Genomic DNA, 20,214 nt, shown 5'->3' with positions numbered 1-20,214 from the left:
GGCAAAATTTGTTATGGTTTATAATGGCAAATGATACTTTGAATATTACATGTTGATAACTTGATTGGAATTATAACCCTAAGTTGACAGTCTGATACTTTGTAAATTTTGAGCCATCCCTACCCCCAAGGGCTGTAGGGTGGGGCCCAATGGAGTCTGTGTGCTAAAATAAAATTTCTTCATTTTCCTTGTTTAGAATCAGAGGTGCTAGTTTCAAATACTTTTCAGTCTTAAATCTGCATGCTAGATTTTGAATAAGGTGGTTTTATTGTTTTTTGTCACTTTGAATAATATTTCTGTTCATGTTAAAAACAAAAATCAACTCTCTGTATAAATATATCAGGTGACCGTTAAGGCCCATGGGCCTCTTGTTTATATAAATTACCGAGTCTTGTAAACGAACTAATCTGAATTCTGGTACATTTACCGATCCTGTATAAAGATGTACTTACTTCATTGTGGATACAGACATTGATATGAAATGAGAAAGTAATATTTTAATACTGGTTGATGCTGAGCCCATAAATGGATGCGAGTGTTTCTTGTTGCATGTGTAAAAGGTCTGGAAGTGGGTTTTTTGTTTATATAGATTAACCCTTTCACCACTATAGACCATAATGGACTTATCCAGGTCAACGCATGGTAGAGCTTATTAAAGTTACAAGGGGATGAATGATTCTTTTTCTCTTACCCTGTTCACCCATAATTGTATATCATCTACATAATGTACTGTTAACGTTACAGGCTAAATGCATTGTTGACGTGACGTCATACAATTGTTATGAATCGGGGAATCCCCCCCCGTCTCAACCCTAGGGTGAGTTAAGAATATCTCACACCGGGAAAAGTGTGGATACACCTGTCCAGGGTAAGAGAATAAATAATTTAAACCTTGGATACAGGATAGGTCGATGCTTATCAATCTGGCAACAGTGAGGGGAAACCTTGGCTGTCAGGACACAGGGAAACATGCTTATACCCGATATATATATAGGGCCTTGGAGTTATACACATGTTTGTAGAATAACTATTGACTGTACAGAATTTGTTGTCATGTAGATCATGATCAGTGTAATTGTTTTTAAGTTAAGGATATATGCTACCATACACCTTTTACAAATTATTTGTGTGGGAGTTGTCCCCCCTTATACAGAATACAGGAGCTATTTTGTGCATGCATTTTTTAAGTACATGTGTATATAATACCAGATGTCATAAATCAGTCTAACCACTCATAAGATATATTTCTAAAGAACTCTTTGGAAATAGAGGCGACAGTTTGGTAGCATGTACCCTTAAAAGTGTGAAATCAGTGTTTTAGATTGAATCATCATTTATGAAAGCAGAATTATTTTCTAATGGAAAACTTTCATCTTTTATATGTTTCATTATTTATGGCATTTAAAAAAAATTATTAATGTGTTTCTGTGAAGCTGTTGTCAAAGCTTATGGTATGGTGCAGCATTCGTCATACCTCCATCATCCCTGTTCTTTGAAGATCTTTGTAAAAAAAACAGAAGACTCTGGGTCCTGATATTTCGCCAGTAGGTACCTGGGATGGAGTGCTACAATATTCCTGATGTCACAGACCTTAAAATACTTTTCAGGTCATAGGGGTCAAATATGTTTAAACCTTTAACAAGATATTCTAAACCAAAGGGTCAAGAGCAATGATATTTGGATATATGTAGACCAACAGTGCAAATATTTTTTTCTTAATTTTGTGTTTAGGTCAATGGTCAACTTTGTGTGCTGGATCGGATCAAATGTTAACATTGGCTATAATGGATTAAAAGATTTAAGAAGGCTTTTACCAAAACTGTCATTCGTAGACCCGATGTGATTATATCCCATATACAATCTTGCTTGGCATAAAGAAAACAACACCACCATGCTACCAGGTAATGTCCAGGGTCTTGCCCTGCCCTTGGGGATTTAGTTTCTTGCTGGTACATTGAAATAATCTCAACCCTTTAGCCATAAACACATATATACAAATTCCAACCAAAGTTGCTATGAATCATCCTTGGGTGCAGGGAATGAGCCCCAAAGAGGAAATATTTGCAGTACTTTGTCATGATTGATTCATTCAGGTGAGTGAAACATGGCCAAACTCCAAATAAGACAAAAAGATGGGGAAAAAAACATTTTTAAATGTATATAATTTTAGAGTTTGCAGAAACTTTTAAGATTTTGACAGTTGTAAACACTATGTGCGAGATAGGTTACGTAGATGAAATAAGATTTTTATATGAGATTACTATTTTGGGTATTTTTTTAAAATATATATAAACAAAATCAATTATACTTTTTCCAATGTTTAAAAAATACAACATAAATTCCCATCGTGTACAATATTAATTAAAATTGATAGCAACTTGTCCTTGAATTACACTGTTGACGCATAATAAGTTTCTGATAACAATCCACATGTTTTTATCATGTTACAGGTACCATAACAATTTAGGTACAGCAAATAAATTTTAGTTGATCAATGTGTGAAATTTTATTGGATGTAGGCTTGATTAAAAGTGTTGTTTGCTTGCATTGTGACATTTCATTATGTATCAATAAACATTAGTCATCACTCTACGGCTGGTTTGTTTTTGTGTTCATATATAATAATATCTGACTAACTAGGTAGTCATCTCAGAGGGTCTAGAACACGGCAGCACTCATACTCGAAAAAAAGAGCATATCACATCAGTGCTATATTCATTACACTGGTTACCTGTACGATACAGGTCACAGTACAAAATTTTGGTGTACACATACAAGGCACTGAATGGAACAGCTCCCCAGTACCTACAGTTACCCTGCATCAGCCGTCACGATCACTTAGTTCGGATTCTTAGTTGTGGCCAAATTCAAGAAGGATATAAAGATCCACCTCTTCACCTCTGCATTCTAGGCTCTTAACACAGATGTCATGAACATAACGCCCTTTATTTATTCATTTATATGCACATTGAGATGATTATCCACTTGCTTAATGTATAATGGTGATTGTAAGCCTGTTCTGTTTATCAATTATAACAAATCCAGTTATCCATATGTTGTAATGCGCTTTAGAGTAATTTTACAAATTATATAGGGCACTATATAAATGTTGTATATTATTATTATAATGATCTCATCTATTTTACTTCAAAATTAGTAGATAATGGAGACAGTTCTACATCTTGGGTCATCACTCAGTGACTTCCCTGTAAACATGTACAGCTGTTGCCCTCATCTGCCTTCTGAACAATGTAAAGCTGTAGAATCATTATCTAATTATAAAGGAGGAGCTGTTGATGTTATGGAAGGAAACTTAGGCTGGAAAAAGAATATTTAAATGATAATTTTTTCAGACTTCCTAAAATTCACAAGTGATAATGTAAACAAACCCATTGAAGACCAGATGGAGCCATTTTTAGCTCACCTGGCATGAGCCATTGGACGTCTTGTCCTTATGGGCTTAGTTGATTTAGACTAGATATGGTCTAGAGGCCAAATTTTTCTCAATTTCGTATAATTGGAGATCATGTGGCAGAGCCAGGGCCAAATAAGAGAAAAGAGGTAAATCTTCAAATATCTTCTATACAAAAGAGGGGATTTTTATCAAATTTGTTCTAGAGCATCTTTGGGCAAAGGGGACTTAATCAGGCCGGGGCCGAATAGGGGGAATCTATCTCCTGTATTAACGAAAGGATTTTAACCAGTGTATCATTGGGGAAAGAGTACTCAGTTTTGTATGTATGGGGTGGTGCCCAATAGGGGAATTAGAGAAAAATATCAACAAGAGTACCGCCGGGTGGAACAATATACGCCTGTCGAATGCCATATAGTGTTATATACTTTCTTACATTGAAATAAGATCTGCATCATTCTAAGAGTGCTTAGCTGACATGCTATAAAAAATGTAGGAGAAAATCTCCAGACAAAAAATCAAATACTGAAATGAACAAAGGGCAATAACTTTTGCAAACATTGTCGAATTAAAATTCTTTTAAGGGAGACCCAACTTCATATCATGATTATAATGTATACAAAGTTTCAAAGAGATCAGCGAAAAATGTAGGAGATTGCCGGACAACCAAAAGTTTACGCCGGACGGACGACCCATAACAATACTCCTGTCAAATTTGACGGGCGTATAAAAATCCTTCGCTTTTGTACCAATGAAGAAAATTTCAACAAAATTCATTTTAGAGCATCTTTGGGCAAAAGGGGGATTCAATTTTGTTTAAACAGTGGGTGGGGTCAGAGGGACGGGGAACAATAGGGGAAATGGAGGTAAAACTGTTAAAATCTCCATCTGTAGGAATAGAGGGATTATCACCAGTTCTAGATCATGTGTAGGTCCACTAAACAAGATGTATAGAGATTCAAGTGATATTTCCAAACGTTCTTCTGTGTAAATTGTACAATTCTTTAAAACTGTCTGTAGACTTGTTTGTCTTCCAGACCCTGTATGATTTCAAAAATGTTAAATGCCCTGCTGAGTTATAACTGATCCAAACATGATCAGTTCCATACTGTTGTCAGGAGATTGTATATCTGCTTACATTATAGCACTCCAGACCACAGGAAAACAGTTCTCTCGGGAAAGGGTCTCAAAAGGACACCATTAATTGATACATGAGCCACACAAAATTCACTCGGTGTTGTAGACGACAAAGAGATATTTGAGTAGCCTTTCAATACATACTACAAAAACGGAAAATAATCCAGATATAAAAATATCTTTATTTACCAAATTTACAAACTCATCAAAGACACTTGTGTAGTATTGATATATATACTCATTAAAACACCTGTTAAGTATTGCCATACGTATCATTAAAGACACATGTGTAGTAATTAATGAAACACAAACTCACTAAAGACACTGATGTAATAGTACTTGGTAAAAATGGTATTTCTTTTTCCGATACACATATATATATATGTTGATCTAAATCAAGTAAAAATTGTTGCATAAACAAGTTATAAAAGTTTTGAAGTACTTTGAATTTTTCACAATATCTGCAGTGAAAATACTGATATTTTGTGGAGAAATGCTGACTCGGTGAAATGTTACTACTGCATGGACTTATAGTCAGCTTCCTTCTATTTCTCACATCTGTTATATACAGGTATGTAACAAGTGCATCAATATATGTACATTCACCTAAGGGTTCGCCCTCAGCCAACATTTCATTGTATCTGTTATGCATAGTTTTTTCAAATGAAGAATAAAAAAATAGTTAAAATAATATAAAAAAAATAGTTGATTATAAAAATGTAACATAAAAATGACAGGTTATGTATGATGAGGATGATAAAGAGTCTAGTGATGAAGAATTGGTTTTACTAAAGAAGACTTAACACAAATGGACATCTCAAGTGAAAACACGGAATGTAACAAGGTGTATTAAACTTGTTTTAGTTGCTTTGTGTAATAACCTTTGTTTGGTTGCTATGTGTAATAACCTTTGTTTGGTTGCTATGTGTAATAACCTTGTTTTGGTTGCTATTTGTAATAACCTTTGTTTGGTTGCTATGTGCGATACCCTTTGTTTGGTTGCTATATGTAATAACCTTGTTTTGGTTGCTATGTGCAATACCCTTTGTTTGGTTGCTATGTGTAATAACATTGTTTTGGTTGCTATGTGTGATACCCTTGTTTGGTTGCTATATGTGATAACCTTGTTTTAGTTGCTATGTGTGATACCCTTGTCTGGTTGCTATGTGTGATACCCTTTGTTTGGTTGCTATGTGTAATAACCTTGTTTTGGTTGCTATGTGTAATAACCTTGTTTTGGTTGCTAGGAGTGATGACCTTGTTTTGATGACTATGCAATGTTTAATTTAGATATTTTAACAAAATATTAACCTTGAAGCTTACATACAAAAAAATTCCTATCACAATGACTGACAAGTTCAATGATAACGAAACTATGACAGAAACAAGTGAAGGTCCTCTGTTATGGCTACCATGGACTGATAATAGCTAATTGACATCAATCTTTTAGAAGTGTTTAAATTGGCATTCTATGTCCTAGGGAGCTGCATATCATTAAGGGGAGACAACTGCTTAAACACCTCTAGCATCCTTTCCAGCACATTAAAATAAAAATAATACTTTTGACTAAATTATTTTTGTGGAAAGTAATGAGTTTCTTACAAAAAAAATGTAATTATCATTAAATATGAATTTAGAGGCATTTTTTTTAAGCTGGCAAGTATAACAAGTTCCTGATCACCCTTCAGTCCTCGATTACATCCCGAGATATATTCTGTTCAACGGATATCTCATATTCTACTTAGAGATTTGAAAACTTCAGTTTATCAAAATCCACACTCATCGAGTGAGGAAAATTTACAATATATGATTAATATCTCAATTCTTTCTTGTTAATAATATACACATCAATAAAATACAGAAACTGTTGACTACACATAAAAAAGTCTTCTTTCAAAATATTAGAATCTGAATATACTGCTCAACTTTGAATGGCATGGTTACTATAGTCTTGTTAAGTTCCAAGTTGATCAGATTAAAATGACAGATCCCCGGCAGTGTCATATGACATGTACTTAATATCTGAAAATGGCAATCAGTCATTGCCAAGGAGGATAATTACAGTGAGTGGATTGTCAAGCAATGAGTTGATCAAAAAAGCTTCCTTAATAAGGGGAAGTAAATTTAAGGTTATTTGGATGTGATTTAGAAATTAATTCATTTAAATCATGGATATTTGTATCCCACTTAAATCAGTCAGTTGGAATGTGTCTTTCCTTGGAAATGTTTGAGGACAATTAATTTTGGTAAACAATTTAGCTATGACTAGGTGATTTCAAAGTTGATGGTGTCAAACTTTAAGATATGTAAGCATTTGCCTCTTCAACACATAAGGGAACTTTTCCGTCGAGTTGAGATTTTCCAGCTAATCCAGAGTAAATAATTTGTTATGGAATCGTTGAACGGGTTTGATCATTCTACATTTAGATAATGTTTTAATTTTTGCTCATCGCTTTGTCACCCACAATGACACAAAGATTGTCACCACTAACACAACCAAATTAGGTATTAGGGTAGTAGAACCATTACAGAAGTCAGTATCACACAGACATTTAAACAGGAAGCCGCCATCGGACTCGACTGCCACACAGCCATTGGAGTATCCATCCCGTCGAATACACATCCGTGAGGTCACTGTAACCACTGCAAAATAAAACATCATATATACACAACATTGTTGTAACGTCAATATGTTATTATACATACATACACAACATTGTTGTAACGTCAATATGTTATTATACATACATACACAACATTGTTGTAAGGTCAATACGTTATTATACATATACACAACACTGTTGTAACGTCAATATGTTATTATACATACATACACAACATTGTTGTAAGGTCAATACGTTATTATACATACATACACAACATTGTTGTAACGTCAATACGTTATTATATATACATACACAACATTGTTGTAACATCAATACGTTCGATACATACATACACAACATTGTTGTAACGTCGATACGTTATTATACATATATACACAACATTGTTGTAACGTCAATATGTTATTATACATACATACACAACATTGTTGTAAGGTCAATACGTTATTATACTTATACACAACACTGTTGTAACGTCAATATGTTATTATACATACATACAAAACATTGTTGTAAGGTCAATACGTTATTATACATACATACACAACATTGTTGTAACGTCAATACGTTATTATATATACATACACACATTGTTGTAACATCAATACGTTCGATACATACATACACAACATTGTTGTAACGTCAATACGTTATTATACATATATACACAACATTGTTGTAACGTCAATATGTTATTATACATACACAACAATGTTGTAATGTCAATGTTATTATACATACACAACATTGTTGTAACGTCAATACATTATTTTACATACATACACAACATTGTTGTAAGGTCAATACGTTATTATACATACATACACAACATTGTTGTAACGTCAATACATTATTATACATACATACACAACATTGTTGTAACGTCAATACATTATTATACATACATACACAACATTGTTGTAAGGTTAATGCATTATTATACATACACAACAATGTTGTAATGTCGATATGTTATTATACATACATACCCAACATTGTTGTAAGGTTAATGCATTATTATACATACACAACAATGTTGTAATGTCGATATGTTATTATACATACATACACAACATTGTTGTAACGTCAATACGTTATTATACATATATACACAACATTGTTGTAACGTCAATACGTTATTATACATACATACACAACATCGTTGTAACGTCAATACATTATTATACATACATACACAACATTGTTGTAACGTCAATATGTTACTATTTATATACACAACATTGTTGTAAGGTCAATTCATTCTATACATATATATACACAACATTGTTGTAAGGTCAATACATTACTATTTATATACACAACATTGTTGTAAGGTCAATACGTTATTATACATACACAACATTGTTGTAAGGTCAATATGTTACTATACATACATACACAACATTGTTGTAAGGTTAATACATTATTATACATACACAACAATGTTGTAATGTCGATATGTTATCATACATACATACACAACATTGTTGTAAGGTCAGTATGTTATTATTTATATACACAACATTGTTGTAAGGTCAATTCATTCTATACATATATATACACAACATTGTTGTAAAGTCAATACAACATTGTTGTAACGTCAATATGTTATTATACATACATACACAACATTGTTGTAACGTCAATATGTTATTATTATACATACACAACATTGTTGTAACATCAATATGTTATTATTATACATACACAACATTGTTGTAAGGTCAATATGTTATTTTTTATATACACAACATTGTTGTAAGGTCAATTCATTCTATACATATATATACACAACATTGTTGTAACGTCAATACGTTATTATACATATATACACAACATTGTTGTAGTGTCAATGTTATTATCATACATACACAACATTGTTGTAAGGTCAATATGTTACTATACATATATACACAACATTGTTGTAAGGTCAGTACGTTACTATACATATATACACAACATTGTTGTAAGGTCAATACGTTACTATACATACATACACAACATTGTTGTAAGGTCAATATGTTATTATTTATATACACAACATTGTTGTAAGGTCAATACATTCTATACATATATATACACAACATTGTTGTAACCTCAATATGTTATTATTATACATACACAACATTGTTGTAACATCAATATGTTATTATTATACATACACAACATTGTTGTAAGGTCAATACATTACTATTTATATACACAACATTGTTGTAAGGTCAATACGTTACTATACATATATATACACAACATTGTTGTAAGGTCAATACATTACTATACATACCTACACAACATTGTAAAGTTTCTATGTTATTATGATCATTCTATACATAACATTGTTGTACACTATGATCACATACACAGCATATTTGTTGAGATAACTCAAACTGGAATCTCTATTCATAACAACAAATATGGCATCCGACACAACAAGCGTTCAAGGATTGCCTACAAGAAATCTAAAATGATAGTAAATTCAACAAAAAAGGCTGCTAGGGTGCTGCATGATTATTTAAAGGAAATTAAACGGCCAAAAAGGTGTCCGGTCAAGTACAAGTCAAACTAAAATAGTCACCTATAATTTTGCAGAAAATAATACAAGATTGTTAGGGCGACAAATACATCATCTCTGAGTTAGGAGGGGTCTATGAGCGTCAACTTTGGCTTGGGTCTATAAAGACCCTCCTAACCCAGAGATATTGAATTATTATAATATCTGACGGGTATAAACTCAGTCTCAATAGTACAGTACTAACCTCTGTCTTTTCCAGTGATGAACCCTGAATCGGACAGGAAGGAAACTGTTTTAAACTTCATACAATGCGTGTCCTTGTCACCACATTCTGATGTTCCTCCATCATTTGCCTGTAAATCAAATGGGTCCAAACAGATGGGGTCATCCTTCGCTGCACAATCATAGCACTCCAGACAAACACCTGCGAACAAACAGACAATGAAACCATTTACATCCTTAACATCATAATTATGTCATGCTTATCACCACAGCCAGAGGTATCAGTCCTTAATGTTTTAATGTCTTACCCATACACAGTAAAATCTATAGTAAAACACTACAGGATTACCAATGATGACCATATGCACAAGATGGGAAATTCTATCTAACTTGAGTGACCTACCAGTATTGCAAACATTCTACAAATAACATGAATGTAAAAACCAGGTGTTTTATACTACATATTGCATGCCTGTATGTAAGAATTAAGCATTTCATACTACAAATTTTGATTTACAGGTCTGTATGTAAGAATCAGGTGTTTTAAACTACAAATTACCTGTATGTAAGAATCAGGTGTTTAATACTACGCATACATATTACCTATATGTAGGAATCAGGTGTTTAATACTACAAATTACATGTATGAAAGAACCACGTGTTTAATACTATGTATATAAATTACCTGTATGTAAGAACCAGGTTTTTAATACTGCGTTTACATATTACCTGTATGTAAGATCCATGAAGGTGTTTAATACTACCAATTACCTGTATGTAAGAATCAGGTGTTTAATACTACATATTACCTGTATGTAAGAACCAGGTGTTTAATACTACATATACATATTACCTGTATGTAAGTATCAGGTGTTTAATACTACAAATTACATGTATGTAAGTATCAGGTGTTTAATACTACATATTACCTGTATGTAAGAACCAGATGTTTAATACTACATATTACCTGTATGTAAGGACCATGCAGGTGTTTAATACTACCAATTACCTGTATGTAAGAATCAGGTGTTTAATACTACATATTACCTGTATGTAAGAACCAGGTGTTTAATACTACGTATACATATTACCTGTATGTAAGAACCAGATGTTTAATACTACATATTACCTGTATGTAAGGACCATGCAGGTGTTTAATACTACAAATTACCTGTATGTAAGAATCAGGTGTTTAATACTACATATTACCTGTATGTAAGAACCAGGTGTTTAATACTACGTATACATATTATAAATAGTAATATTTTCATGTTTACAGTACTCAATACTCATCTAAATCAATTTCAAAATGTATAACATCAGATGAATCAATGACATCCTGTGGAGGACTGCTCCATATATCAACAACACGGAAAGTAAAGAAATTTTTCCTTATATCAAGGTGCGTGTTTTTTAAAAAGTTTGTAAGAATGCCCTCTTGTAAGACTACTAATATCCCACTGAAACATGCTTTCAGTCACTCTAGGATCATAAGTCTTTCACAATCTTAAAGACGTTTATTAGGTCTCCTCGCATCCGACGATGCTTTAAGGTTGGTAGATTTCATCTCTGCAGATGCTCTGTATACGTCCTATTACTAAATCCAGGTATGATCTTGGTAGCTCGTCTCTGGACGTTTTCAACTAAACCAATATCTTTGCTCCTGTATGGACTCCATACACTAGAGGCATATTCTAAGTGTGGTCTAACAAGCGCATTAAATAAAAGTTTGAACATATTTCATCCAGATGGGTGAATGTTCTTCTAATAAGGCCAACAATACTGTTAGATTTGTTTACATTTAATTGGATATGTTTCCTAAAGTTTAGATCTTTATCTACAGTTACACCGATATATTTTTTACATGTTATGTTCTATTCTTAATGAAGATATCAGCCTTTAACCCGACGTTTAATCGGGGTCTTATATGTGACTAATCATTGCTTAATAGTAAACAATCTTTCAGCGGGCTTGTTGAACCTAAACAAACTTTCCCGGAAGTGAAAATTTAAACAATTAAGCACAGCAATACAAAGGTAAATATATATAATCATGTATATATATATTACAGCAGTTTTGAATTAATTATCAAGTTAACGATACGTTTTGAAGTGTTACCTGATGATACGCGTAAACAATATTTATAGGTCAATTGATTACAGTAAATATGCCACACCTGAGCGTTACGCACCTGTGCAAGGGAGGTAACTTAAACATCGAAATTGTCGAATTTATTGATTTTCTGACATTTTTTCCCAATAAATCTTATATATTGCTATCCTAAACCCTGTTCTTGTTACTTACTCATCGACAAAACAGCCATGAACACCACAACTCGACACAAATCGCTGCCCTTAACTGACATATTGGATTTGTAATCCCACAACCAATACACCTGTGATCTCCACGCCATCTACCGGTGTGACCACAGACTATAAAGGTAGCGATAACTCTGTATGACTTAAAAATCTCTTTTTTTTTTAATCTTCGGAACTAATTTTCTGTCGATTCGTCTCGACTAAGAAATCCATCTATAGAACGCTATAATTGATAGCCACTATAATCAGCTTGTATTCTACATGATGGGATCAAGGAATTAGACCATCCAAGTCGGTGATGATGTCGTGTGGCGTCTGATCATCGGCAGTAGATATAATCATCGGCAGTAGATATAATCATTGACAGTAGATATAATCATTGACAGTAGATATGATCATGGGCAGTAGATAATATGATAATTGACAGTAGATATGATAATTGACAGTACATATAATCATTGACAGTAGATATAATCATTGACAGTGGATAATCTTTTACAGTAGATACGATCATCGGCAGTAGATATGATAATTGACAGTACATCTAATCACTGACAGTAGATATAATCATTGACAGTATATATAATCATTAACAGTAAATATGGTCATTGACAGTAAATATACTCATTGACAGGAGATATGATCATTGACAGCAAATATGATCATTGATAGTAGATATGATCATTGACAGTAGATATGATTATTGCCAGTAGATATAATCATTGACAGTAGATATGATCATTGACAGTAGATATGATCATTGACAGTAGATATGATCATTGACAATAGATATAATCATTGACAGTAGATATAATCATTGATAGTAGATATGATCATCGGCATTGGATACGATAATTAACAGTACATATAATCACTGACAGTAGATATAATCATTGACAGTAGATATGATAATTGACAGCAGATATAATCATTGACAGTAGATATGACCATCGGCAGTAGATATGATAATTGACAGTAGATATGACTATCGGCAGTAGATATAATCATTGACAGTAGATATGATCATTGACAGTCGATTTGATCATTGCCAGTAGATATAATCATTGACAGTAGATATGATTATTAACAGTAAATATAACCATTGCCAGTAGATATTTTAGAGTAGAGTCATTTTACATGTTAAAGGGTATAAGATCGACTTTCAGTAAATATAAAATCATTGGGGGTGTCATTTTTACCGAAAGTCGATCTAAACCCCTAGAACATGTAAAATTACTATGAACACATTAGTTTAGTCCCAATATAGCTATAAAAATTCCCAGGTCTCTGTGATTGCATATCGTTCATTCAACAGTATATTGTGTAAACGTATTCTTATATTTAACATTTGATAAAAAAAAGCATGGCCGAGTGACGCTGTTTAATTATTTCAAGGAATCAAGGAGTTCATGATAATTCTATTTTTTATTACTTCAGAAGAGTTTTAAGATGAGAAAAATAAGTCCATATTTTCAAAAGGCATTTGGTTTATAATGTTTGAAGTATATTTCATTGTTTTAACTATAAATTCAACTCTGAAATCAAGATTTTTTTCTAAATAATTAAAGCGCAGACCACCATTTTAAACAAAATCTTACTATATACATGATATTCTTTTAATGACTCGAAACTATTACGTTGAATGTGACCTCTTCATTAAAATAATTCTTTCAAGCTGAGAAAGACGAGTATGCAAACTATTAATTCTATGAGTATTTTCAGGTGGATTGATCGCACAGATAAGACTCACCTTTATAAGTTGTCTCCCTTTAGCTGTCGAGTCAGACAGTTAAGATAGGGTTGTCGCCCTTAGTGTACAGCTACCGGTGACGGTGTCAGGGAACTTGCAATGATTTTTATATTTGATACAAAATAATGTGTTTTAGAAGCTTCCAGGTCAGTTATCCTGTTAAATATATTCGAGGTCATACCACATCCAAGGTCATAACCTATTGTACAATACGATCCTCCATCCAAGGTCATGACCTATTGTACAATACGATCCTCCATCCAAGGTCATCACACATCTAATTGTCACACAATATCCAGAGTAATCACACGTAAACACCATCTCGATACATCCACGGTCATATTATATCCCAATGCAGGTAACCAATGTAATTCACGACACCCACCCGGCCATTCTATAGCTTGATGCAGAAGATACAGTCAGTCAGTATATACATTTTATTTATATCTTTAAATATCGGACAAAACAAACTTTACAAGTTAAAACAAGGAATAATCGGTTTAGCAATTGATCTCAAATACAATTTCATTTGGTTTGTCTTTTTTCATTTACATTCGAACTTTTAACCCCAAAAATTGAAAAGATAATGAAATAACTAAATTAGCCATAGCGTCAAACACGCATCGCAATTTTTTAAAAAGATGAGATAGAAAACTGTCCCTCCCATATATAAAGCGTCTATATAATGTAATGTAGATCGCTAGTAATTTCGAAATATTTTCAGTGCAGTGTAAGTTCCGAGAGCAATTGTCACTGCGGCACGTGCTTGGTCGTTGCTGATTGATGTGGCTTCATTACAATAATTCGAGTAACAGAAGCACTGTTTTACATAACCAGAATCTGCCGTCTTAGCGTAACATCCCTCCGCCCTTTGGTGCTGCGCAAACTGGACACAATATCGTGATATCGCTGTTGTGTCTGAAAAATAACCACATAATCAATAAGGGGAGATAATCAGACTAGAGATATGTTGGTAAACTTATCTCACATAAATTGTGTGACCAACTGTTGTATTTAAACAAAACCAAACTATTATAACAATGTTGAAACATTTTTTAAACCAATGAAACGCTCTCATTTAATTTTGATCTTTCTGAATTATTTTTTTCCACTTTGAAACAAAACATGTATTTGTTCGATTTATGGCGATCTCAATCAAATACCATAGCAATGGACGCAACATAATTTGGAGAAATAATAATTTCGTTTTAAAAACACACAGCAAAGGAAGAAAAGAAACGCCAAAGCAGCGCCAAAAATGCCATACACGCAATGCATTATAAAATTTACCGTTAAAAATAAAATTTTGTTTAAAAATCTAAATTTTATGCTTAATAAAAATCGTAAGAAAAAGAGAACAGTATTTTTTTTTTATCAAAATTCAACATTTTTGTTACAATTTTGTTGAAAACTAAGAGTTTCGTGATAAACAAATGTCATTTACCGCCGAACACGTCACATAGTATGTTTGGTATAAAATTGTGTAAAAACATCCTAAAGAAATAAATTACAAGTTTGAGTCAAAAATTTGTTTTTAATAAATGTGTTAAAAACTGCACTTTAGGGGAAATAAAAACAAATTAACGTAAAATGAAGATTCCTGAATTTCAACGCAATCTTACAACGCCGTGGCTAACACACACGAACCCTATAACGAACCCATCACTTAACAGGTTACCTGTAAGGAAGGGTAGGTACGCGCTAGGTACTCACATGTGTACGTGTTCCACTGGTTGTGAAGGAAGGCACGGACGTAAGATTTGTAGCACGCGGAGCAATTATGCACGACCCTCTCATCTCCACCACATCGATTGGACGTACCCTGCTTGTAAATGTTACACTGGTAACAGCTTACCCCAGCTCCGTTTACTGCCGGAAATAAACATACACTTAACAAACATTATCGGAATGAAACGTTCTTAATCCCGAAAACAGACCTAAACATTCTATAGTATTATCACACATGTTAAAAATGCTTTGTTTACGTTTTCATTTTTAGGTTGGGGTAATGGTGCAGGATAGGGGTATACGTAGCAATAGACGGATAAGGGGTACAGGGTTCAGGGTACACAATACGTGTAGAAGATACAGGGTAGATTTTGGTGCATAGTACGGGTGGATGGTCTAAGGTAGAAGGTTCAGGGTTGGACAAAATGGTACACAGTACGGGAAGAAGGTCTAGGGTAGGACTATGTGGTACATAGTACGGGCGGAAGGTCTGGGATAGGAGTACAGGGTTGGATACGAGGATACACAGACGGTTAGAAGGTACAGGGTAGGACTAGACGGTACACAGTACGGATGGAAGGTCTAGGGTTGGGATACAAGATTGGATAAGAGTATACACAGTGCGGGTAGAAAGTACCGGGTAGGACTATATGGGACATAATACGGGCGGAAGGTCTAGGGTAGGGTTGCATGGTTGGATAAGAGTATACACAGCACGGTTAGAAGGTGCATGGCAGGGATAGACGGTACACAGTACGGATGGAGGGTCTATGGTATGACTTTATGGTACACAGTACGGGTAGAAGGTACAGGATAGGACCTGACGGTACACAGTACGGGTGGAAGGTCTAGGTTAGGGGGTACGGGGTGGGGTAAAGAGAGTTCACTATACGAGCAGAAGGTACCAGGGTATGATTAGATAGTACGCAGTACGGGGGAAATGTACTAAAGGGTAAAAAGTAAGTGTAGATGTTATAGGAAAGGCGTACAGGGTAGGACTAAAAGGTACACAGTACAAACAAAAGGTACATGGTATGATTAGAGGTGACAGTACGCGTAGAAGGTACAGGATACCCATTACAGGAAGAAGGTACAGAATAGGGGTTACAGGATGTGAATAGAAGGAAAATAACGAATAGAAGATATAGGGTAGCGGGTACAGGGTGGGATTAAAGGGTACAAAGTACGAATATAAGGTACAGGGTATGATTAGAGGTCACAGTACGCGTACAAAGTACAAGGTATTGGATACAGCGTACAAGGTACATATTACAGGAAGAAGGTACATGGTAGGGTGTACAGGGAAGGACTAGAAGGAACATGGCGAGTAGAAGATATAGGGTAGGGGGCCCAGGATGGGAGTAAAGTAGACAGCACGAGTAGCGGGTACCGGGTTATGGGGTACATGGTATTATTCGAGAGTACACAATACGGGGAGAAGATATAGGGTAGGGGTACAGGGAAGGAGTAGATGGTACACAGTACAAGTAGAAGGTACAGAGTAGGTGAAACAGAGTAAGATTAGAAAGTACACAGTACGCGAAGACGGTACAGGATATGAGTCAAGGGTACACAGTACCAGTAGAAGAAATAGGGTTCGGGGTACAGAGTTTGGCAAGAGAGTACACAGTAGGTTAAAATGTACAGAAGGTAGGGGTGCAGTCTAGGGATAGAGGGTAACAGGTTAGAGGGTAGGAGTAGAGTGTGGGAGGTTAGAGTACATGGTATGGAGTAGAGGATACAGAGTAAGGAGAAGAGTGTAGGGGGTTAGAGGTACATGGTATGGAGTAGCGGATACAGAGTAAGGAGTAGAGTGTAGGAGGTTAGAGGTACATGGTATGGAGTAGAGGATACAGAGTAAAGGGGTAGAGGGTAGGGGGTTAGAGGTACATAGTCTGGAGTAGAGGATACAGAGTAAGGAGTACAGTGTAGGGGGTTAGAGGTACATGGTATGGAGTGGAGGATACAAAGTGAGGAGTAGAGTGTAGGGGGTTAGAGGTACATGGTATAGAGTAGAGGATACAGAGTAAGGAGTAGAGTGTAGGAGGTTAGAGGTACATGGTATGGAGTAGAGGATACACAGTAAGGAGTAGAGTGTAGGGGGTTAGAGTACATGATATGGAGTAGAGGATACAGGGTAAGGAGTAGAGTGTAGGGGGTTAGAGTACATGATATGGAGTAGAGGATACAGGGTAAGGAGTAGAGTGGAGGTGGTTAGAGGTACATGGTATGGAGAAGAGGATACAGAGTCAGGAGTAGAGTGTAGGGGGTTAGAGGTACATGGATACAGAGTAAAGGGGTAGAGTGTAGGGGGTTAGAGGTACGTAGTCTGGAGTAGAGGATACAGAGTAAGGAGTACAGTGTAGGGGGTTAGAGGTACATGGTATGGAGTGGAGGATACAGAGTAAGGAGTAGAGTGTAGGAGGTTAGAGGTACATGGTATGGAGTAGAGGATACAGGGAAAGGAGTAGAGTGTAGGAGGTTAGAGGTACATGGTATGGAGTAGAGGATACATAGTAAGGAGTAGAGTGTAGGGGGTTAGAGTACATGCTATGGAGTAGAGGATACAGGGTAAGGAGTAGAGTGGAGGTGGTTAGAGGTACATGGTATGGAGAAGAGGATACAGAGTCAGGAGTAGAGTGTAGGGGGTTAGAGGTACATGGGATGGAGTGGAGGATACAAAGTAAGGAGTAGAGGGTAGGGGGTTAGAGGTACATGGTATGGAGTAGAGGATTCAGAGTAAGGAGCAGAGAGTAGGGGGATAGAGGTACATGGTATGGAGTGGAGGATACAAAGTGAGGAGTAGAGTGTAGGGGGTTAGAGGTACATGGGATGGAGTGGAGGATACAAAGTAAGGAGTAGAGGGTAGGGGGTTAGAGGTACATGGTATGGAGTAGAGGATACATAGTAAGGAGTAGAGTGTAGGGGGTTAGAGTACATGCTATGGAGTAGAGGATACAGGGTAAGGAGTAGAGTGGAGGTGGTTAGAGGTACATGGTATGGAGAAGAGGATACAGAGTCAGGAGTAGAGTGTAGGGGGTTAGAGGTACATGGTATAGAGTAGAGGATACAGAGTAAGGAGTAGAGTGTAGGGGGTTAGAGGTACATGGTATGGAGTAGAGGATACAGAGTAAAGGGGTAGAGTGTAGGGGGTTAGAGGTACATAGTCTGGAGTAGAGGATACAGAGTAAGGAGTAGAGTGTAGGGGGTTAGAGGTACATGGTATGGAGTAGAGGATACAGAGTAAGGAGTAGAGTGTAGGGGGTTAGAGGTACATGGTATGGAGTAGAGGATACAGAGTAAGGAGTAGAGTGTAGGGGGTTAGAGGTACATGGTATGGAGTAGAGGATACAGAGTAAGGAGTAGAGTGTAGGGGGTTAGAGGTACATGGTATGGAGTAGAGGATACAGAGTAAGGAGTAGAGTGTAGGGGGTTAGAGGTACATGGTATGGAGTAGAGGATACAGAGTAAGGAGTAGAGTGTAGGGGGTTAGAGGTACATGGTATGGAGTAGAGGATACAGAGTAAGGAGTAGAGTGTAGGGGGTTAGAGGTACATGGTATGGAGTAGAGGATACAGAGTAAGGAGTAGAGTGTAGGGGGTTAGAGGTACATGGTATGGAGTAGAGGATACAGAGTAAGGAGTAGAGTGTAGGGGGTTAGAGGTACATGGTATGGAGTAGAGGATACAGAGTAAGGAGTAGAGTGTAGGGGGTTAGAGGTACATGGTATGGAGTAGAGGATACAGAGTAAGGAGTAGAGTGTAGGGGGTTAGAGGTACATGGTATGGAGTAGAGGATACAGAGTAAGGAGTAGAGTGTAGGGGGTTAGAGGTACATGGTATGGAGTAGAGGATACAGAGTAAGGAGTAGAGTGTAGGGGGTTAGAGGTACATGGTATGGAGTAGAGGATACAGAGTAAGGAGTAGAGTGTAGGGGGTTAGAGGTACATGGTATGGAGTAGAGGATACAGAGTAAGGAGTAGAGTGTAGGGGGTTAGAGGTACATGGTATGGAGTAGAGGATACAGAGTAAGGAGTAGAGTGTAGGGGGTTAGAGGTACATGGTATGGAGTAGAGGATACAGAGTAAGGAGTAGAGTGTAGGGGGTTAGAGGTACATGGTATGGAGTAGAGGATACAGAGTAAGGAGTAGAGTGTAGGGGGTTAGAGGTACATGGTATGGAGTAGAGGATACAGAGTAAGGAGTAGAGTGTAGGGGGTTAGAGGTACATGGTATGGAGTAGAGGATACAGAGTAAGGAGTAGAGTGTAGGGGGTTAGAGGTACATGGTATGGAGTAGAGGATACAGAGTAAGGAGTAGAGTGTAGGGGGTTAGAGGTACATGGTATGGAGTAGAGGATACAGAGTAAGGAGTAGAGTGTAGGGGGTTAGAGGTACATGGTATGGAGTAGAGGATACAGAGTAAGGAGTAGAGTGTAGGGGGTTAGAGGTACATGGTATGGAGTAGAGGATACAGAGTAAGGAGTAGAGTGTAGGGGGTTAGAGGTACATGG

At 35.9% G+C, this 20,214-nt stretch overlaps 1 protein-coding gene across 1 annotated transcript; it reads right to left on the bottom strand.

The window, feature by feature from the left end:
* Positions 1–4,711: 4,711 nt before the first annotated feature.
* Positions 4,712–12,343, bottom strand: LOC110445831. The gene is made up of 3 exons (XM_021490638.1): positions 12,212–12,343; positions 9,930–10,109; positions 4,712–7,192 (listed from the first exon to the last, which is right to left on the bottom strand). The coding sequence occupies exons 1-3, from the start codon at positions 12,318–12,320 to the stop codon at positions 6,996–6,998; spliced, it is 486 nt and encodes a 161-aa protein (XP_021346313.1). The 5' UTR covers positions 12,321–12,343; the 3' UTR covers positions 4,712–6,995.
* Between the last annotated feature and the right edge of the window lie 7,871 nt (positions 12,344–20,214).

Source organism: Mizuhopecten yessoensis, unplaced genomic scaffold, assembly GCF_002113885.1.
Source record: "Mizuhopecten yessoensis strain PY_sf001 unplaced genomic scaffold, ASM211388v2 scaffold267, whole genome shotgun sequence".
Lineage (NCBI taxonomy): Eukaryota > Metazoa > Mollusca > Bivalvia > Pectinida > Pectinidae > Mizuhopecten > Mizuhopecten yessoensis.
The sequence above is the reverse complement of the archived record's forward strand: the minus strand, read 5'-3'. Positions and strand labels throughout refer to the sequence as shown.